The 23,621-nt window shown below is 41.4% G+C and overlaps 1 protein-coding gene across 2 annotated transcripts in view; it reads right to left on the bottom strand.

Moving 5' to 3' along the window:
* Positions 1-23,621, bottom strand: part of chchd3a (coiled-coil-helix-coiled-coil-helix domain containing 3a) — a 320,225-nt gene that overhangs the window by 167,431 nt on the left and 129,173 nt on the right. For both annotated transcript variants that reach the window (XM_038811813.1, XM_038811814.1), the window contains exon 4: positions 16,759-16,903. In XM_038811813.1, coding sequence (XP_038667741.1) covers positions 16,759-16,903 — 145 coding nt within the window. The remainder of the gene's footprint in view (positions 1-16,758; positions 16,904-23,621) is intronic.

Genomic DNA, 23,621 nt, shown 5'->3' with positions numbered 1-23,621 from the left:
ATTAATAATAATATAATAAAAATATATAATCGCTTCTTGTCACAAGTAGTCTTCAATGAAGTTACTGTGAAAAGCACCTAGTCACCACATTCCGGCGCCTGCTCGGGGAGGCTGGTACGGGAATTGAACCCGCGCTGCTGGCATTGTTCTGCATTGCAAGCCAGTTGTTTAGCCCACTGTGCTAAACCAGCCCCAGTTGCTTTTCCATATGATACAACTTAGCACAATTGAGTAATTAAAACACTCACGGATTCAGGGAATCCAGATTCACCCCTATGATTTACCTGGTGATTGAGCATGGTTGCACGTTAATTGGTCATTCTGGATTTGAAATATTTGCATCTGAATTGTGTGCAAATGGTGGGCATTTACTTGGGATTCACTTGTGCTCTTATGTATAGAAGCAGACTAAAACTTGACTATTTGTTTTGGAAATTCATGTTTATAGTTTGTATCTCTCAATAACGGTTAACTAAAGTGTACAAGGATTTACCACTAGGCTTTCTGGAATGTAACATGGGACGTGATCGAACGGAAATGCTTCGAAGTGTGGTAGCGAGTGGAACAGCTGGCCGACGCGGCAAAGCCGTCACCGGTATCTAATGTTACTTAGGGCACTGAATGATGCCCCACGGGATTCACTGTCCCAGCAGCTGATTTGCCTGAGCGCGGCTCCGCAGCTCCCCACTAATGAGAGGGAGCAGCTCTTAAGACGATAAGAGATAGGAGCAGAATTACACCATTCGGCCCATCGAGTCCATTCCACCATTCAATCATGGCCGATATGTTCCTCTTCCCCGTTTTCCTGCCTTCTCTCCATAACCTCTGATCTCCTTATCACTCCAGAAGAACTAGGAGCAAGAGTAGGCAATGTAGCCTCTCGAGCCTGCTCCACCGTTCAATACGATCATGGTTGTTCTCATCATGGTCACAAGTCCATTGTTCGGCCCGTTCTCAATAACCCTTCAACCCATTACGAACTAAAAATCTGTCTAACTCCTCCTTAAATTTACTCTGTCCCAGCATGCACCGCACTCTGGGGTAGCAAATTCCATAGATTCACCACCCTTTGGGACAAGTAGTTTCTCTTCATCTCGGTTTTAAATTTGCTACCACTTATCCTGAGACTATGACCTCTCGTTCTAGAATGCCCCACAAGAGGAAACATCTGCTCCACGCCTACTTTACCCATATCTTTTATCATATTGTCAGAAATTTGATCTCTCCTTATTCTTCTAAACTCTAGAGTGTAGCCCTAAACTGCTCAATCTCTCTTCATACGATAAACCCCATGTCTCTGGAATTAATCTGGAACCTCCTCTGAACCGTCTCCAATGCCTCTGCATCTTTCCTCAAATAAGGGGACCAAAACTGTGCACAATACTACAGGTGCGGAATTACCAATGCCTTGTACAGATGCAGCAACACTTTCTTACTGTTATACTCTATTCCTTTAGCTATAAATGCAAACATTTCATTTGCTTTTTTTTATTACCTGCTGTACTCTGCATGCTAGTTTTTGCGACTTGTGCACAAGGACACCCAGATCCCTCTGCACTGGAGCACTCCGAAGTCTCTCCTCATTTAGATAATAAGCTGCCTTTCCATTTTTCCAACCAAAATGGATGACATCACACTTAGCCACATTAACCTCTATCTGCCACATTTTGGTTCACGCACTTAACCCATGTCAATCCATTTGTAAGGTTCTTATTTCCTCATTGCAACTGACTGTTCCACCTATTTTAGTGTCATCTGTAGATTTGGTTTTAGAATCCTCTACCCCGGATCCAAGTCATTAATACAGATTGTAAATAGTTGGGGCTCCAAGGACCGAACACTGTAGCACCCCATTTGTTGCATCTTGCCATCCAGAAAAAGACCACTTATCCTGACTGTCTTCTGTTCATCAGCTAATCTTCCATCCAAGCTAATAAATTACCCCTAACCTCATGTGATCTAACCTTGTGCATCAACTTTCTGCGTGGCACCTTATCAAATGCCTTCCAGAAGTCCGGATATACTACATCTACAAGAACTCCATTATCTACTTGGCTTGTTATATCTTCGAAGAACTATAGCAAATTAGTCAAACATGATTTACCCTTCATAAAAACAAGCGGACTCTGATGGATTGCTTTTGGTCTTTCCAAAAAGTCCTGATATTACTTCCTTAACAATGGTTTCTAACAATTTCCCAACAACTGTTACCAAACTAACTGGTCTGTCATTTCCTACATTCTTCCTCCCTCCCTTTTTGAATAAGGGATTTACAGTCCACCTTTCCGAAATACTGAGTCCCCCTGGATATTCAATTACTAGACCTGGTCTCCTTGTAACCATGCCTCAGTTATCACCACCAAATCATATCCTATTGTCTCTATTTGTGCCATTAACTAATGAATTTTGTGACGACTGCTTTGGGGACATGGGTTCAAGTCCTATCAATTAATTTTTAAAATCTGGAATCGAAAGCTAGTCTCAAAAATGGTGACCATGAAACTATCATCCATCATTATAAAAACCTACCTTGTTCATTAACATGTTTTCGGGCAGCGTTTTTCAAACCTTTTAGCCCGGGACCCATTTTTACCAAGCAGCCATCTTTCTGGACCCACGCCAGATGACCTTCGCGACCCACTATTTTCACTTACCTTTGATGTGACAGGTGAGCCTGCTTGGTCTTCGAACTCGCCATGTTTAATCTTTAAATGCCTTTGAACGTTTGAAGGTTTTACACTTTCATTTGCCAGTGCTTTCCTGCATATAACACACATGAACTTTGAGTCCTGATTTTCAGTGGAAGAATTAATAACCCATACCACAACTAATCATCTTTATGCTGCTTTGTTCCTGTTTTTAGCTTCGTCTTCATGGGTTGCGCACCAGAGGTCCAGAAATTCACACTTGTACAGTCAGCAGCGGCAAAATGGAAGAATCGCTCTCGTGCCCAGAACATGTGACATCAGCGTACAGGGCCTGTGACCTGCTCTCTGCTGTTGCTTCTGTTGAGAGGACTCCATTGTTTGCTGAAAAAAACTGGCCCTGACGTCAGGAGGAGGTGGTCCACCCTGATGGACTCCGGGCCTGCACAATGTCCGATCCAGCACGGGATGGCTGGCAATCTTAAAAGTCTGTTGCGGCCGACATTTTTGAAAGCAGGTCGCGGCCATTGGACATTTCTCCCGCGATCGAACGCTGCGTCTCTTCCGAAACCTGTGGGTCGCAATCCTGCGTTTGAAAACACCTGTTTTAGGGAAGGAAATCTGCTATCCTTACCCAACCTGGCCTGCATGTGACTCCAGATTCATAGCACTGAAGATGATTCTTAAACTGCCCTCTAAAAATGGCCTAGCAAGTCAAGTCAGTTCATAGGCAACTAGAGACGGGCAACAAATGCTGGATGTACCAGTGATAAAATGACAGTGACAGAATAAACAAAAGTGGATAACCAGGTCATGGTACACCTTGTGGGAGGAGACAGGATAATATCTTCATTTAGGGCAGAGATGATGTAATTAAAGGAAGGAATCTGTCTATGGATTTAAATTGAACAGAAGTGTCTTGAGTTCGCTCCTGAAAAGTTCTCTCCAAGGTCTTGACACAGAGAAAAGTAAACCCGATTGTTAACTTTATTTATAAGTGGTCTTTGAACAATATTGGTTTGTTTAATTGGATATATACAGTTGCACTTAGAGGGAGTTAAAGTTAAAGTTTTTCCTTTTATTTAAGAATTCTTTTAACTGTTAACTGTAAAGCTATTACTTTGTTGCGAATGTGATTGATTATGTGTTTAAAGTTTGTTTTAATATCAAAGATACCTATTAGTCAGTGTTATATGTTGCGAACAGCTGGGTTCTCATCTGGGATCCTGATAATCACGACTCTCAATATTAGCTCCAAGTACATGTTGAGGTTCAAACAACAGCTGTCATGTAAAAAAGAGTTGAGGTTTTAGGAGAAAAAAGCTGTGAGGTCTAAAATGTTGACTTTTGACAGTCAATCCCATCTACCTGCCATACCTCCAAAATTGCATAATGCCTGGAGCTAACAGCCTATTCTCTTGGTGGAGGAATGCTTCTATTATCAGGGCAAACTTGCTTTTGCAAAATATTTGTGCCCAGTTAAGCAGGCAGGTTACCCATTCATGATAAAAGCAAAATACTGTGGATGCTGGAAATCAGAAATAAAAACAGAGATGCTGGATAAACTCAGGAGGTCTAACAGCATCAACAGAATTGTAGAAGGACCATTTAGATCTGAAACGTTAACTCTTTCTCTCCACAGATGCTGTCAGACCTGCTGAGTTTATCCAGCATTTTATGTTTTTATTACAGCCATTCGTGATCTTTTGCCATCTGAAGGACTTTCAATACAGAGTGCAGAGAGTATTTTCTATGAGTAAGGATCTCTGATGTAATGACCAATAGGAAATAAAGTCAGTATATTTTTATTTTATTATTACCAATTCTTTGAAGTGCCCCTTGTGATAGCATCGCCAAACATTTCTGACTGAAAGGCAATTGATCTGCCTGTGTTCCTTTCAGCCAGGTGACATTGGGGCTGAGAATTTCAGGCTCAGTTCCCACTCTTCAACTTCCTCCTATGATCCTTCCTGGAACAGTGTTTGTATGCTCAGCTCGAATGCTTGCCACAGTCCAAGCTTGTTGACACAGTCTACTTTAAAATATGAGAATGACTATTCAAGAACAGGCTGCTTGGTGCCTAGGCACTGTTCCTAAGGGGAACCAAGTGCTTTGGGAGAGAAAATGGTCACTAAAAGAAAAAATACTGATGCAAATTAACATTAAATCCAATCAAAGGATAACATTCTTCATCACAATACTGATAATTAATTCCTCATTGTAGAAAGCTGCAGAAATGCATAATAACCCTCAGGCTACACTTTCTGAAACAATAGTGTGCCTGACCTTGTGTGCTCGACCAATTTCAAAATTATCTAAATAATTTTCTATTAAAATGATGTATGGGCCAAATGAGGTATGTAATAAATAGGTTGTAAACAAGCCTTCTCCTTTGGGAACCACGCTTCTTTTTTCTCTGTCTCATCATGTTATTTGTCCTGCAGCACTGTAATGAAGCCATACTTAAAACCATTTAGTTCGAAGTGCTTGAAAGGTTGCATAATCACAATATTCAATGGTAAGATTTGAAAATTTAGCACATAAACAATGGCTTGCAAATGTGAAAAGCATTGTAACCAACAGCTTTTCCTTAGATCTCAACTTCATACATCCACACCATGTAGTACTGTGCATTCAATATCTTTCTTACAATTAATTTCCAAGGAATTCATTCCTCCACCAACATCAACAGTGAACTTGCGCATGCCCAGAGAAGAAGCATGTGCAGTACACATTTTCTACGTGGCAAAGGTGAGAATTTAACATGAGAGTCTAAATTGTGGACGAGCCAGCTTTTGTAGCCATGAACAATGACTTGGTGTACATACGCATTCATGCGCGTCAACAAATTTGTGGTGGAGGGGGTTGCAAGTGACAGGAGCTGGTTGTATTTTGCTTGGCTCATTCACAATTTAGACTCTCATGTTAAACTGTTAAATTCTCACCTTTCCCATGTAGAAAACATGCACTGTGCATGTATCATCTCCTCGAATGTACAAGTTCACTGTTCGTGATTTCACTTTTTGTGAATTTACATGGGGAATTGTAGTTACAATAAAGTTTAGTTTTAAAAATAACCAAGTCCTTCATGCAATCACTCCTAGAGCAAATCATTTCTTCTGCACAGTCATTCAAATAAACTGAAATATTGGGGTTTTGGTCCAGTATCCTAGCCACTGTCTGGGATCGTAAATTTTCAAGGATGATTCACAGTGTGGTACATCATCATCTTTTTAAATTAATTAATGGTCTAAAAGAAATAAACCAGTCACTTGCGTGCTGGCGTGGGGTATTGCAAGCATCAGTACTTGGGCCCTTGTTGTTCTAAATATATGTCAATGATTTGGATGTGCGGACCAAACGTAGTATTTCCAAGTTCACGGATGAAAGCTGAGCGGGAATGTGTGTTGTGAGGAACATGTACAGGGGCTGCAGGAGGATTTCGACAGACTTAGCGAGTGGGCAAGAACATGGCGATGGAACATAATGTGGAAAAATGTGAGGTAATCCATTTTGATAAACAGAACAGATGTGCAGAGTATTTCCTAAATGGGAAGCAATTATCAGGTGTAGGTTGACAAAGGGACGTGGATGTTCCTGTCTGTAAGTCACTGAGGGCCAGCATGTAGGTGCAGCAAGCTATTAGGAAGACACATGGAATGTTCACCTTTATTGCAAGGATTGGAGTACAGTGGTAGTGAGGTCTTGCTTCATTTGAACGGAACCTTGGTTAGACTGCACCTGGAGTACTAGGTGCAGTTATGCTCCCCTTACCTCAGTAAGGGCATTATTGCCATAGAGGGAGCGCAATGTAGATTCACCAAACTTGTTCTTGGGATGCTGGAACTGTCTTATGAAGTGAGATTGGGCAAACTAGGCCTGTATTTTCTAGGGTTTCAAAGAATGAAATGTGATCTCTTTGAATCCGACAAAATACTTAAAGGGATAGGCAGGGTAGATGCAGGTGAGATGTTTCCCTTAGCTGGAGAGTCTAGAACCAGCGGAGGGTGGGGGGCCATGATTTCCAAACACTCGGGACCGAGGAGAAATTTCCTTACACAGAGAGTTGCGAATCTTTGGAATTCCCTACCCCAGAGGGAAGCTCAGCCATTGTGTATGCTTATAGCAGAGATTGATCAATTTCTGATTAACAATAACGTGAAGGATTACAGGGATAGTGGGTGGAAAAGTCATTGAAGCATCTGATCCGTCATGATCATTTTGGATTGGATTTGTTTGTCAGGTGTACCAAGGTACAGTGAAAAGTATTTTGCTGCTAAATGGCAGAGCAGGCTCGACGGGCTGAATGTCCTACTCCATTATATCTCAATTCATCAAAAGAATTTGATCAGTCTCAGTGGAGGAGATAAACTGTATTCTTTGATCAACAATACACTTCCCTCAAAGTTTCTGGGTTTGTTTGTATTTTTCCCTTTCATCTAGGTTTGTCCTTCCATACAATTGGATTCCTTTGTGCCACCGATAAATGTATTTTTTATTCTCCTCCACAGAAGCCGAGGACTGAGTGACTTTTGTGCCATTAAGCAAATGTTAAAGGCTTGCTATATTACAGGTGACAGGTTGAATTGCTGAGATTACTCACTTGAATGATGAAGATTAACTTAAATGCAAAGGATAAAAGTCTATTAATCTGAATATGGAGAGGGTGAAGGTAGAAATCTTACTCTCAAATTACAAATCTTGGGCAATGGCAGGCAATGAAGTATATAAACAAACAGAAATTTGACTTTTAAGAAAAACATAGACTGAATGGAGACTCTCTCATGTTTTTGCATCCATGTGGAGATACAACTCTGCTGTCATATGCAATCCTGATGTGAAGTAATTTGTCTCATGTCCAGGACATCTTCGTCAATCTCTCCTGAGCTCTCACCTATCCTAACCTTCTATTCTGCTAAATCTCTCTACCACACTCTCTAAATGTATGATCCATCATATTACTGCCCTTCTTCAGCTCTGAACAGGACTCAAAACCTTAACTCTGTTCCTCTCTCCATAGATGCTACCAGACCTCATGGGTCTATACAGAATTTTCTGTTTTTATTTCAATGTCTCAGATGTATTTTACTTACCACCTAAAAATCATAATGACCAGATGTGTCAAGAAAATCGCATCTTACTGGAGACTGGGTAATGCAGCAATGGGCAAAACACTGGTCTCTGGTACATGGATTCAAATCAAGCCATAGGTTCAAAGTCCTCTCTGTCCACTAATTGTAACAATGGCAACGCACATAACAGACCACTGGCTGGATACTTTACTGTATATGTAAGTGCTATTTAACTGACCTGGGGGTGCCTGACACGAGATACTAAAAATGAGAAAACGTCCCATTTCACCAGCACCAAGAACGCTAACATTAAAAAAAAAAAATCCTTGAACCATGTTACAAATATTAAAAATGTGCAATAATGTACATGAGGATTAAACCTTTGCAGAAAATTCAGGGAAATTGAGCCAAAAATATACAACGTAAGAGTATATTTTGTTTCCAAGTTACAGTTTGGGGTTTTCATGCTACACTGTGGCAGAACTTGTTTGAACTAGTTAGGACCAAGATACCCACCAAAATAGAATACATTAGCTCATCTGTTCATTTGCACCACAGTTCTGTTATTACCTGTTCAGTGATTCAGTGTTCAAAAATCATTCAACAAAAATGTGCTATTTGTCTTGTAATAAGATTTAGTTGTGGACTGACCAGTTAAGAATGATTTCTTTTTAAGTAGACCTTGAATTGATCAATGCATGTTTGCTGCATGTGGTACATTACTAGGCTACCAGAAGTAGTTGACAATACATATGTTAAGAATTGCGATCTGGATGAAGTACTGAAAGGTGGAGCTGGTTTAGCACACTGGGCTAAATCGCTTCCTAAAGCAGACCAAGGCAGGCCAGCAGCACGGTTCAATTCCTGTACCAGCCTCCCCGAACAGGCGCCGGAATGTGGCGACTAGGGGCTTTTCGCAGTAACTTCATTGAAGCCGACTTGTGACAATCAGCGATTTTCATTTCATTTTCAGAAAGGTGTGGAAGAAACAATGCTGCACAGTCAGTCAGAGTAGTAGAGTAGTTAGCACTGCTGCCTCACAGCACCATGGACCCTGTTTCCATTCCGGCCTTGGGAGACTATCTGTGTGGCGTTTGCATGTACTCCCCTTGCCTGCCTGAGTTTCCTCTGATTTCCTCCTGTTGTCCAAAGGTGTGAAAGTTAGGTGGGGTTACGAGAGAGAGTGGGCAAACAGGGGTAGGTAGGGTTCTCTTTCGGAGGGTCGGTGAAGGATTGATGGGTTGAATGGCCACCTTCTGCACTGTATGGATTGTATGTGATGCAGGGCATGGGGCTTTGATACTGGCGTCAGGGAACTGTTTACCTGTGGTCAGCTGTACACAAACTATTGATCTTCAATTGTCTGGTCTCCATATTCTTTTACTTTACTGATGCAAAAGCATTTAACTCGATTGAAAAATGTGACGATGAGCCATCAGTGCATTGGCATGCTATCATTACACAGCACAACATTTTCAACCGGTTCTCTTGAAATAAGCTTCAATTTTGTGCCTGAGCCAAGTTAATTCTCTGTGTAAGTGATAGAAATTTAGAACCTTTTATCACATCAGTTTAAGCATGAGCGCAGATAGCAATTTTATCAAGATTAATAACAATTGATTTAGAAGCTAATAGATTAAATTAGAATCATATGAAAGGCAACACTGAAACAAATACCACAAAGGAGAGACAAATACTTTTGTATTAAATTGTCAAACCAAAGAGATCCATTTGATTTAACTATGACTGTACTTCAGTGCTGGTTATGCATCTGTGTTGCCATGGTAATTAACGGCACCCTTATGTTTATGCATTATTGTAGCCTTTTGCACAGATCTACAATGAAGATATATTCAACGCAACATTGTGAACGACAGGTGAAATTGGGCACTGGCATTGAGTTTGGCTTTTCACTGAACAATGTCCATTTGTTCTTGACTGCCCTTGCAGCTAATTGAGGTTGTGGCACACTTTTGCCCTTGTATGTTATCAGGCAACTTGTCTGGCAATAACTTACGGCTTTCCAGTAGGAGATACAATTCTCTTCATAACCATAAGGTTTTCACAGAATCACAGCACAAAAGCAGCCATTCGGTTCTTCATGCCTGTGCTGGTTCAGAGGAAGAGGAATTTTTAGGAATTAATCTCATTATAGTACTTCTTCCCCAAAGCCCTACAATATTTTCCTTTACAAATTTCCTTTGAAAGCTACCACTGAATCTGCTTCCACCACCCCCTCGGGTAATATATTCCAGGTCCCAACAACTCGACTCATAACAAATTTCTCACCTCTCCTCAGTTTTTGTCATTTATCTTGAATCTGTCCCCTTAGTCCACATATCAGAGGAAACAAGTTATTTTTTATTCTATCAAGATCCTTGATCATTTTGAAAACCAGTGTTAAATTTGCCCTCGCTTTTCTCTAATCTAAAGAGAACAAACGTCAAACTTCACATGGGCGGCACAGTAGCACAGTGGCTAGTACTGTCGCTTCACAGCACCATGGACCCGGTTTCAATTCCTGGCTTGGATCACTGTCTCTGCACGTTCTCCCTGTGTCTGCATGGGTTTCCACCGGGTGCTCCGGTTTCCTTCCGCAAATACCGAAAAGACGTGTTTGTTAGGTGAATTGGACATTATGAATTCTCCCTCAGTGTGCCCAAACAGGCGCCGGTGTGTGGTGACTAGGGGATTTTCACAGTAACTTCACTGCAGTATTAATGCAAGCCTACTTGTGACACTAATAAAGATTACTATTATTACTAAAGTCTCTCAACCCCATGCATCATTTTGGTATAATCTCCTCCTCCCAGCTTAATTATCTCCTCTGCTTGACTAAACATCCAACATTTCCACTGATGTTCTGACAAATATTACGGTTGTGGACCAGATCCCAAAAGTGGCTTGCATTCTGGACAGAAATTGTAATATTGTATTAGAATTTCGTAAGACTGTGAGGAAAGGATACCTCTCTCCAGGGGTGATTACACGCAAAATTGGGATATGGTATATTAAAACAAACTTTATTACCAACAGCTGGTTTAGCACAGTGGGCTAAACAGCTGGCTTGTAATGCAGAACAAGGTCAGCACCGCTGGGTTCAATTCCTGCCCCGGCCTCTCCGAACAGAAGCTGGAATGTGGCGACTAGAAGCTTTTCTTGCTTGTGACAATAAGCGATTATTATTAAATATGTTTATCACATGAGAAAACAGCTTACAATTACCCCTTAAACAATACCACTCAATACAATGAACACAATACCAATGCTATCTTTATTCGACATAAACAACAAGGAAAAAGCTAGCTCAGCTTTCAATCCACTGTTCAATCATTGGCACTTAGGAATACCTGCTTTATCGAGATGTTCTTTGTGAAAGAAATATCTTTGGCACAGCTTTAAATAAATGATCTGACGCCTGTCAGAACCATGCAGAAACCCTGGCCATATTTCTTCAGCTGTTGTTTCAGCTCCCCTTGTTCACCGACGAGTCTGCATTGCTTTAAAGACTGTTAATCTATTTTAACTGAACTGCAGTAAGAGCAAACTGCTTGCCTTCTGGTCACAGCTTCATTCAGCTCATAACGGAACCGTTTTTTGCTGCAAAATGCCTGATACCTGGTCATTACCAGGTGAAGCCATCACTTTATCAAGCTGAAATCTAATTAACTCCACAGGGAATCTCCTTGATCAGAACATTCCATTAACCCCAGCTTTCTGTGATGCTTTAATTGCACCCCTGGCACCCAACCTTTCAAACCAAGATTCTTTTAAAATTCTGGACTAGACCCCAACAGTTGCTAGGATACTGGACAAAAACCCCAATATTTCATTTAAATTTTGGAAGATTGTGAGGAGAGGATACCTCATTCCAGGATTGATTTCACGCAAAATAGGGATGTGGTATATTGAAACAAACTTTACTACTAACACAGTATTAAAATATCTTGATCATCACACAAGAAAAAAAACTTAAAATCACCCCTGAAAAAATGCTAATCAATACAGTGACACCCTTACCTGCTACCTTCATCCCCCTCAAACAGTAAAACCATCTCAGCTCTCAATCCACTTTTAAATGCAGTTAGTTAATCCGGGCATACTTGCTCAAGAGATGTTCTTTGAGACTTTTGTTGAGAGATAGACCCGATTCCCGTCAGTACAATGCAGGATCTCTCGCTAAAGTATTCAGAAACTGTCTTCATGGTTTGACTTTCAACTCCCAACTGAAATGCCTTCTCGTCTGCAAAATCCCCGATACTCTAGCCCCTCCCATGAGTTACATCCATCTTACCAAGCTGAAGCACAATGTCTCTAATTAAATATCCCACAGGGAACCATTTTATTCCCAGTACAAATCCATTAGACCAAGCTTTTACAACGCTTTAATTGCATCCCTGGCCCCCAAAAACCTAGTTACCTTTTAAATCAGAAATTTAAAAATACTACTGCAGCAGTCATTCACACACTGACCCGGGCTTTTAACCCTTACTGCACCAAATACATAAAATACAATAGATCAGAAATCTCGACATTCGTCACATTAAATTATGAAGGCTGAGTGAGAGAAGCCCATGCACCTTCAGCCTCAATGCTTCTCATCCCCTATTATTGCTCAATGCACTTGATACAGCCCAAAAACACGTTTTACAAGACTCCCAGTATGCATGTGCAGCTACAATTCAGTTTCATTATGAGATGACAACCCTGCATTCAATTAGTTTTTGAAAGAAGTCAGCTTGAAACTTCAGCAGCTCAATAAAGCTATTTTCCAACTTGCAATGATTTAATGACAGTTCATTTCAACAAATCACTGGAGCAGCTAGTCCACCTGAAAATATAGGATCATTACACCGAGGTTGTGTTAAACGGTATTCTGCATTTTCCTGAATATGGATTTTTGTTTGGTGCTGACTTTATTCACCATTTATTGGGACTCAAGTGATGCTATGTCAATACAATATGGCTTATGAAAAGGCCCTACATTTGCTGGGAAATTGCTAATTTTCTGGCAAAAGTTCAACTTAACTAGAATGTTTTGCATGTGGCAGTGAAAATCTTTGGATTTTCTTTCTTGCTTTATCCGTTACCATACAACTTTTCAAATTCTGTTCAGCAACCACTGTGACATCTCTTATATGAAATGCGGCAATGATACTTTAAAAATAAAATCTAATTAAGAGGCAATTTAACGTGGCCAATCCTCCTACCCTGCACATCTTTATGTTGTGGGAGTCAGGCCAACGCAAACACAGGGAGAATGTGCAAACTTCACATGGACAGTGACCCAAGGCCGAGATATAACCCGGGTCCTCGCCGCCATGAGGTAGCAGTGCTAACCACTGCGCCACCATGCTGCCCTAAGTTAGGCAATGATACTTAAAATCATTTTTACAGAAGTACAGCACTGGCATAGAATTCAACAATAGTATTTATTCTTCTTTTAAAACGTTAATCGGAGAAATTAAAGCTGTGATCGACAAATTTGGCAAGCTAGCCTAACGCAAGAGAGAATTGGTTCCACTGTGTACCTGGCCTGCTTTACACACAATCTGCCTAATCAATCATTCAAATGTGAATGCCCTCAGTCAGTCATACAAACTTGGTATTATTTAACCACTGCTTTCTGATTTAGTTGGCCTTCTGCCCTACTCTTTTCAAGCTTGCTGGTGTTTTGAACTGTGTGAGTTGACCCCTCAAGTACAATCAACAAGACGAAGAGCTAAAGAATTGACCAAAAAAAAAAGCACAATTATATTTAAGTGTGTGTTTTTAAGAGGGGGGTGGTGGTGAATGATGTCAGCTACCAATCACTTCAGGAATTACTTTCTACAAAGGGAGCTATTGGCAGGTCAGAGTGGCAAAGTTAATAGCTGTCTGAAACCAACACAGAAAATAGCCTGAAGGTGGAAATGCCAAATATCAGAAGTCACTCAATATTGAATTCACAAGATATGCACATATTTAAAAAAAAAGAGATTCACAACATTGTATGCATCACATACACTTACAATAAAATTCTTGAAGCATACAAATAGCTAGATGATTTTAATAAATCAGTTTTTTCTGACAGGATAAAACAAGCTAATGGTGTTTTACATAAACCTCTGAAGGATAAAATAGATCAATTCTTCACGGAAAGATCATTATGGATTATCCCAACTCGTTACTCATAATTCCTGGGAACGTTGTTGGGGAAGGAGGGGCAAGTGAAAAAAACATTTGATGATAGGGTTTAAAATAACAACTGACTTGGTGACAGTGAATCCAACACTGGACCAGTGACTGGTCTGAAGATGTCTCTGAACATACTCTGATATTTACTGAGGAAATGCTTCTTTCACAGCCGGGTTTAAATAAAAACCTTGAAAGGCATTATTTAGAAATGATGGCTGTAGATTCCATAATGACTTTTGCCAATGCTACTGCTTTGATGTCAAGTCAGACACAATGTATGCTTCAGTTCGGCTGGTTAGAAACCGTGTTGTGATGAAATAGGATGACTATAAGACAAAGGATATGGTAGCACAGTAACTAACAAATGTGGAACAATGATGACATTTGTATTTATACTGCGCCTTTAATGTAACAAACAAATGTACCAAAGTACTTTATGGGAACATCATGAAACAAAATCTGACATGAACCCACATGAGGAGAAATTAGGTAAGATGATCAAAAGTTTAAGGAACGTTTTAAAGGAGGTAAGAGAGGAACAGAGGAAGAGAGGTATAGAAAGGGTATTCCAGAATTTTGGGCAGAGGTACTTCAAGGCATAGCCACCACCGATGGAGCAATTAAATCAGGTGCTAAAGGGACAAGAATTAGAGGAACGCAGGTATCTTGGGAGGGATGTGGGTTGGAGGAGATTACAAAGAAAAAGATAAAGCCAGGAAGGGATTTGAAACCAAGAATAGGAATTTTAAGATCAGGTCATGACTTAGCTGGGAGTCAATAAAGGTCAGCGATGGCAAATGTGGTAGGGAAACAGGACTTGGTGCAAGTTGAAACACAGGTAGCCGTGTTTTAGGTGACCTCCTGTACAATCTCTTCAATGCACTTTGGTTACCGTCTCTCTGGTCAAGAACAGTTATTCGCAAATGCTTAAAAGCAATCTTCCCTCCTTCCCATCCCTTCAAGATAGTGACTCACCCTACAATGTAGTTCTCTGCATGCCTGCGATTACCAAGCAATTTTCCTCAACAGTCATTTCAGATCCTGGGCTGGATGTATTCACAGGCCATTCAAGCTAATAGAGTCATCAGAGCCAAGGCACATACTGATGTCCACACTCTCACAATTTCTATTAATAGCCACAGCATAGGAATACAATGTTAGGAACTTATTTAGTGATGGGGGCATCACAACTGATTACATTCGACAAAGAGTGATCCAGACTCGAAACGTTAGCTCTCTTTTCTCTCCAGAGATGTGTCGGACATGCTGAGATTGTCCTGTATTTTCTGTTTTTGTTTCACACTATGTGCTTGACTCTTAACTGTCCTGTGAAATGGCCTGGAAACCCACTTAGGTGTACAAAACCGCGACAGAAAAGTTGAAAAGGAAAAAAACTGGATGGACAACCCAGCATTGACTTAGGCACAGGGAACGGCAATGGCACACTAAGCTCAGTTTACCCTGAAAATCCTCCTTCCTAACATCTACGGCATGTGTCAAAATTGGGAGAGCTGTTGCAAAGACTAGTCAAGCAAAAGTTTTAAATAATCATACTCACCAAATCATAACTCACAGACAATATCTCAGACACTATCACTGTCCCCGAGTATGTTGTTTTCCACCAACAGGCCAGGTCCACCACAGGTGGCTTACAGCAGTACATAGTAGCGACATTGACTTCCATGAAGTCTGATGGCATCAGGTCAAACGTAGGAAAGAATTCTCCTGTTGATTACCAGGTACTGCCTGCCCTCCCTCAGCTAATGAATTAAGTACTCCTCCATGTTGGACATCACTTGCAAGAAGCACTGAGGCTAGTAGGGACACATAACACAATCTGGTTGGGGAATTTCAATGCTCATCACCAAGAGTGGTTCAGTAGCACCACTGCTGACTGAGCCCGAAGGACATAGTTGCCACACTGAGTCTGTGGCAGGTGGTGAGCGAACCAAAGAGGAGGAAAAACCTATCTGACCTCATCAACCTACCCACCACAGGTGCATTTACCCGTGACAGCTTTGTTGTGTGTTGCCATCGCACAATCCGTGTGCAGGCAAAGTCCTGTCTTCACACTTATGAAACCATGCATCATGTTGTGTAGCAATGCCACCATGTTAAATGGGGTTGATTTGTAATTGATCTAGCAGCTCAAAACTGGCATCTATGAGGCACTGTGGGCCATCAGCAAGGAATTGTATATAACCGCAATTTGCAAACCTCATGGCCCAGCATACCTGTCACTCTATCATTATCAAGCCAGAGAGAGAACAATTCTGGCTCAATGGAGGTGTGGAGAGCATGCCAGGAGTAGACTGACAAACAGGTGCCAACCTGGCACAACACAGGATTATGTGTATACTCAACAACTGAAGCAGCATGTGATAGAAAGACTATACGATCCCGCAACCAACAGATCAGATCAATTTCTCTAGCACATAGTCATGAATGGTGATGGAAAATATCATCAATATTGCTCATTCTACCCACCAAACATCCTGAAAATTTTAGTTTGCCCTGAAGCAGGACTTTACCAAATTGCATGCAAGCTAATTTTCAGGGGAGAAATTTGCAAAGTACAGCATGTCTGCCAACACAGACCCAGCAGCAATGAACACCATATTGCCAAAATAATACCAGCAGCCACAATTATTGACAATTTCACCCATAACTTGACTACTGGAGATTTTCTACGGAGTCAGTGCAATGGATTTTATAATATGTGAAGGCTCCTATTATCTGATGTTACACATTTTTGAAATAGCAAATTAGACCATGAGCACCGACAGCAATTTTCTTCTAATTAAGAGTATATAATTCTAAAGCCAGATGATAAGTCAGTAAGCTAAGGTTATCAGTCTACTTACAGCATGCTTGGCTTTCACGCGTTCCTCTTCAGTCAGCGCTCTCTCCCGTAATACAGTGTTTATTAGACTATCACTTGCTGCATCTCGTTCGCGTTGGAGAATCTTGCTAATTTCATCATGAACGTATCGTTTATCATTTTCAAGTCTGTGTTTGAAAACAAGGAAGGCAAAGAAAAATATGTGACCATTTAAAACTACATAAATATCAAAGGCCATCTTAAAACTTATGAGTATCAGCACTTCAAAAATAAAAAATATGGTGGATCTGTAACCAAGATAAATCTTTGCAGCCAGTTTCTACCAAATATATCAAGTTTTATCACCATCATAGATTTCAGTATCTGTTTCTTCGGCGCATTCCATGTGGTATTATTAGCTACATGCACTGGGCACAGTAAAGGCTGCAGGTTCTGACAACCTATACTTCCTCAGGAAACTAAGGAAATCCGGCATGTCCACATTGACTCTTACCAACTTTTACAGATGACCCATAGAAAGCATCCTATCTGGCTGCAGCACAGCCTGGTATGGCAACTGCTTGCCCCAAGACCGTAAGCAACTACATAGAGCCGTGAACACCACCCACTCCATCAGACAAACCCGACTCCCATCCATCGACTCTATCTACACCTCCCGCTGCCTTGGGAAAACGGACAGCATAATCAAAGACCCCCCCCCCGCCACCCGACATACTTACTCTTCCAACTTCTTCCATCGGGCAGGAGATACAAAAGTCTCAGAACACACACTAACCGATTCAAAAGCAGCTTCTTCCCCGCTCTTACCAGACTCCTAAACGACCCTCTTATGATCTCTTCACAAATCTTCTCTACCGACCAGTACTACACTCCTGTATGCTTCACCCGATGCTCGTGCCTATGTACTTACATTGTGTGTTTTATGTTTGCATATGAAAAAAGAAAAATAAATGAAACAAAACATCTGTCCAGCGATTTTCCAAGTTCAGTCATGACTCAGCGGAGAAACATGCCATGTGATGTGTTACTGGTCCCTTCAGCTCCCAAGTTGGCAAATTCTGACCAGTGTTACTAGTTCTTCATATGAAGAGCAAACGTAACATTGTACAAGCAAAAACACTAGCATCATTCAATAAACAGTTGGGAACAGGAATGGACCATTGTTTTTTTTTGGCAAGGGCAAGCTTGAATGGGCAGAACGTTCTTCCTCACCCATATTATCTCAAGGTTCCTTTTCTGTCTACTGTCAAATAAAACCACATTAGAAAGACAATAGTCACATTTACTGAAGATACTATGAAGCTGAAACTTCCTTAGCGGAATAGAGTTCTGGCTAACATTCTTTCCACAGTGATGAGTACTGAAACAGACAAAATGATTCATTTCATTGCAGCTTGTGGGATCGTGAGTTTGCACAACAAAGAAAATGTTGCATTGTTTACCTAAATCATGGTAAATACAACTTAAAGATGCTTTGAGCAAAGTGTTTTGAATGCTTTTATAGTGGTGTGGTAACAGTTGTAGAAATTCACAGTTTAAAAAAAATGTATTTTATTACAAACATGTATCAAAACACGTTACAGCAAATAAACACCCCAGGAAACATGCTTCCCAACAATCAACTATACAGTCTGCACAATTATTTCCTCTTTTTCATCCCACCCTCCCCTGTGACCAACAGCCCCTCAAACGAACATCCCCTTCCTTACCTAAAAATCCCCTGAAGAGCCCCATAACTCATATTTTATCTTCTCTAATCACAGGAAGTTGTACAGGTCACCCAACCAAGCCGCTACACCCCTGGTGCGATGCCGTCCGCCACTCCAACAAAATGCGCCGCCGTGCAATCAAAGAGGCGAAGGCCAAGACATCGGCCTTCCTCCTCTCCATGAGCTCCGGCTTCTCTGAAACACCAAATATCGCCACCAAAGGGTCTGGGTCCACCTCCTCCTCGACTACCCTGGCTAAAACCGCAAACACTCGCGCCAAAAATCTTCCCAATTTTTCGCAACCCCAAAACATGTGCGTGATTCGCTGGCTCCGCCCACACCCTTCACACTCATCTGCTACCCCCCGAAAGAACCCACTCATCCTCGCCTGAGTCATATGCACCCTATGCACCACCTTAAACTGTATCAAGCTCATCCTTGCACATGAGGAGGTCCAGTTTACCCTACACAGTGCCTCACTCCATGCTCCCCAGTTGATCTCCTCTCTGAACACCCCTTCCCATTTCTCCTTGATCTTCACCACCCGCTCGCCTCCCTGCTCCTCCAGCCACTTGTATATATCACCAATTCTTCCTTCCCCTTCCACATCCGGGAGCAGCAGTCGCTCCAGAAGGGTATATCCTGGCAACCTAGGGATCCCCCTCCAGACCTTTCGCGCAAAGTCCCTAACCTGCAGATACCTAATCTCACTCCCCCGGTTCAAATGCTCCGGTAATATTTTTTGCCATCATCTGGTGGAACTGAAGGCATTTTGGAATTTGGCAATTGTTTAGATTGTTTGGAGAGCATCTACCATCCATTAAGCCCTTCTTTAAATTGCTAAAACTGGCGAGTTGCTGGATCTCACGTGTTCTTTCTACCCGTCATATGTTCGTCATGTTTCAGGTTCTGATCCGCTATCATTCCCTTCAAACGTGCACCAGATTGTGGATTTTCTCTTGAGGTGTGATGAAGTTTCCAGTCTGTGGAAACTTAGGAATTACTTTGGAATAACTCCTCTATCTCTTGGCAACTTTTGTCAAGCCAGTCGCAATGTTTCCTGGTATAAAGGCCAAGGACTTCCTCGCTGGTGCTTGTGATGGTGGAAACACACCACTCTAGTATCCTCACAGCGATCCCGTTACTGATGTTTTATCCTGACAGCAAGATATCCTTCTTTCTTGTATAATGCTGTGCAGCGGACAGAATTCTCCGATTGTTGCAATATAACCACAGTAGGTCTGCTTGTCTGACACACAAAGTGGTACTTCCTTTGGAAAAGACATACAGAAGGCAGTCAAATTTGTTTGATTATCCAACTGTAACCAGAAGTTAAACTCCCGGATATGTCTTATTTAAATTGGAAGATGTACAGTCCACAATTTGTGCAATAATACACCCACGCACTTGGCCACTGGATAATCCAGCCGCAAGCAAGCGTATTGTTGTCTGGCGATAGAAGAAAACCCTCAAAATAATGCCTGTAATAAAATTCTAGCAGGCAAGTTGGAACACCCACATTGGAACTGCACTTTCAACGTATGTACAAAATAATCAACTAGTGTTAGAGTGTGGGAAGTTGAAAAATGCTCCCAGTATTAAAAGTCTCATGCAAGAGCTCCAGTTTTTCTTTTGCTTATCCAGGAGTCAACCAAACCTGGAGACTAAATCAGACTGGCGTTGAATGAATGCTACAAAATCAATCATTAATCAAAAATAAATGGATGATTTCGCAGATTTCAATAAAGTTACCCAATTGCCATAAAACCACCAAGTGTTAGAAAATTCGGGCACATCAAGTCTAAATGATTTGTCGTTTCCCTCAGTCTGTGGACCTTTCCTCGCCGTCCCACATTAAAAAGAACATAACTTACAAACTCTAATCACCTGATCAAATATAAAGTTAAACTTCAGTTGAGTACTTGAAGACAGGGCAGAATATATATTTTGACAAAGATTGTAACTGATCTTTTTATCTTTCAAGATGGCAACAGACATGCTTCATAATTCTAGCATTTTAGTATTTTGATTTCCACCATCAATTGATGGTTTCATCACGGTGGCATGGAAGTTAGCACTGCTGTCTCTCAGCAACAGGGACCCGGATTCGATTCCGGCCTCGTGCAACTGTCAGTGTGGAGTTTCTAAGTTCTCCCCGCGCCTACATGGGTTTCCTCCAGGTGCTCTAGTTTCCTCCCACAGTCCAAAGATATGCGGGTTAGGTGGATTAGTCACTCTAAATTTTCCCTTACGGTTAGGTGGGAGTCACGCGGATAGGGTGGGGATTTTGGCCTAGATAGTGTGTGCTTTCGGAGGGTTGGTGCAGACACGATGGGCCAAATGGCCTCCTGCACTGTTTGGATTCTATGATTCACCCATATCGGTAAACGCTGATCAGCCTCAAATACCTCAAATTTGCATTTAATCAAACTATTTTGCGACCCAAGGTATTCAGAAAACCTTTAGTGCTTTGTCACTAAATGGGATACAAATCGTGCTTGGGTAGGTGGTCTATTATTCTAATCTGACGGCACACACCATAGCCACTTATTCACCATGTTCTGGATAGGGAACAGTTGTGGCAGCTTGTGAAACATTTATCTGTGCAAGGAAAATAAATATGCTCTCAGAAAAATGTGTTTGAATTGAAAAGTCACTGATACTAATTCAATGATTGTCTTCCCTCTGTAGTCTTCAATATTTTTCTTGTGCAGCACCAGTGGAGTTTAGCTCATTATCTGTTAATGCTATCCCATGATACACGCAAACAGATTTCTAAAGGAGAATTACTGACTGCAATTCCCTTAAGCCACGACATTCAATCTTCAAACACAATTACATTCAAGGAGCCACAATGATGGCAGACACCGGGGGTCCCACAGACCTTTGAAGGTATGATACCAATAAATATGCTGGCAACCAGCTCCTACAACCTATGGAAGTCACCCAATTGCAAGATTGATGGGGAGTGCCTGACCCACTTGTAATACATTTCCCATGCTCTGGCCTTGCTGCTCAGGTTGTGACCGATGTTGTCGTATCTCACTGGCCCTCCACCCAACCCCCGCACCCCGCGCACCCACCCCCCCCACCCAAGAAAAAAAAACAATGCCCCTCAGAGACCCCCTTTGCAAAAGCACCACCTGAAAATAACAGGCTTCTTTGGCTTGTCGTCAAGGTAGTTCCCTATGGTTAAGAAAAATGCCACTGTACCTCTTGGTTGCATTAGTCCTCAAAGATGCCACACTCAGGTCAGACGGATTCCCAAAGTAGGGAGCATGGTCTCTTGAAATCCAGAGTGGAAATGGATGCAAAACTAGATGCTGGTTTACCAGCTCCTGGCCTGTTCTCAGTCTTTCCATCACAGGCTGCCAAAATTGAATGAGGTCAGCAGGAAGACAGTTATGATGTTCCTGGATGAGTCATCCAGAGGCTTGGACAAATTATCCTGAGACATGAGTTAAAATCTGAACAGAACAGCTGGTGAATTTAGATTCAGTCAATAAATAAAACTGCAAGAGAAAACACGTATCAGTAATGGTGGCCATGTAATTACCGAATTGTCAGTAATGTCCTTCCGAGAAGGAAATCTTCCTTGATGACCCTGTCTGGCCTACATCTGACTCCAGAGCAAAATCAATGTGATCAACCCTCAGATGTCCTCTGACGGTTTCAACAAACCACTCAATTGTCTAGGACGGGGAATAATTGCTGGCCTCATCAGTGACGCCCACATTCAAAGAATGAACAAAATACATCAGTTCTCCCTATGGCATGCAGGATGATTGGCTTTACAAAAGCTGCGTTTTCAGATGCCATTTTATTTTATTTCATTTCTTGGGAGACAGTTATCCAAAAGCCAGTTCTAGGTTTTTATATCCCACTCTTAAATCTGGCTCCCTTATTCTCGAGGCAGACTTAATGAAGGAAACATTCTTTCAGTCAACTGCTCGTTTAGCAATGCAAATGGTGAGAGCTGGTTCGTGGGTGCCAGTCTTGAGAATCCCAATTCAGAAAAGCATTAATATAAAAGCAGTTAATGAGATGAACAAAAAGAGTCAGGGGTTAAACATATTAGACAGCGAGACACAGCATCATGGAAATTTCATGCTTTGCTTATCGTATGTCATAATTTTCATCATAATTTAAATGCAGAGGCTTGGGCTTTTGAAAATAAAACAATATTTGATTGAGTGAAAACATTCCTTATAAAATAGATGTTTTTTAAATCCCTGGGAACGAAGCCAAGCCTCTATTCTCATTTCAGAGCAAAGATCGTATAAAACTATTCCCCATAAATTAGGTCAGTGTCTTTTTTGTCAATTTCCTAGATCTAATATACGTAAACTTAATTGCTGATTATGGAAGCTACGGAAGTCTGTGACTGCTTTGCCTACTCAAATAATGACAAAAAAAAAGTGATAAATATTCATTGAAAGGCCCAAATGTCCTCTTGCAACCAACACCACGGAAACGGATTTAACTGGTCATTCAGCTAATTTGACATTTGCCCCTTGATTCTATGTGTGCAATTATCGGCTGCATTTATCTACATAACTGCACAGGCGGCACGGTGGCGCAGTGGTTAGCATTGCTGCCTCATGGTGCCGAGGACCCAGGTTCGATCCTGGCCCCGGGTCACTGTCTGTGTGGAGTTTGCACATTCTCCCTGTGTCTGCGTGGGCCTCACCTCCACAACCCAAAAAGATGTGCAGGATAGTTGGATTGCCACAAATTTCCCCTTAATTGAAAAAAAATATTTGGGTATTCTAAATTTATAAGAGAAAGAAATTTTTAAAAATAACGACGATTGCACTTTGTAAAAAATTCATTCTTTCAGTCCTTCAGTGAAGTATATGGGAAATATTTATAACAACTACCACTTTGGTCAAATAGAGCCAAAACAATATGAAGAAATCGGGGCGGCAGCTGCCACCCCCATAACCGGAAATATGTGCCCAATTCCTGCAGTAATCTCAACTGTTTGACAACACAGTTGAAAACACCAGGAAGCTCAACCGCAGAGACCAGAAAAAGCTTAATGTTCTTGTTTTGAAATTCTAAATCTTTTATGCCATTTGGAGTATGATGAATCCATCAAAAGCAGGACAAATCCAACTTAGCCAATTACTGCCCCATCAGTCTACTCTCATTCATCAGCTAACTGAGTCATCGA

Source organism: Scyliorhinus canicula, chromosome 11, assembly GCF_902713615.1.
Source record: "Scyliorhinus canicula chromosome 11, sScyCan1.1, whole genome shotgun sequence".
Taxonomy (NCBI): Eukaryota; Metazoa; Chordata; class Chondrichthyes; order Carcharhiniformes; family Scyliorhinidae; genus Scyliorhinus; species Scyliorhinus canicula.
This window is presented reverse-complemented; position numbering and strand designations above follow the sequence as displayed.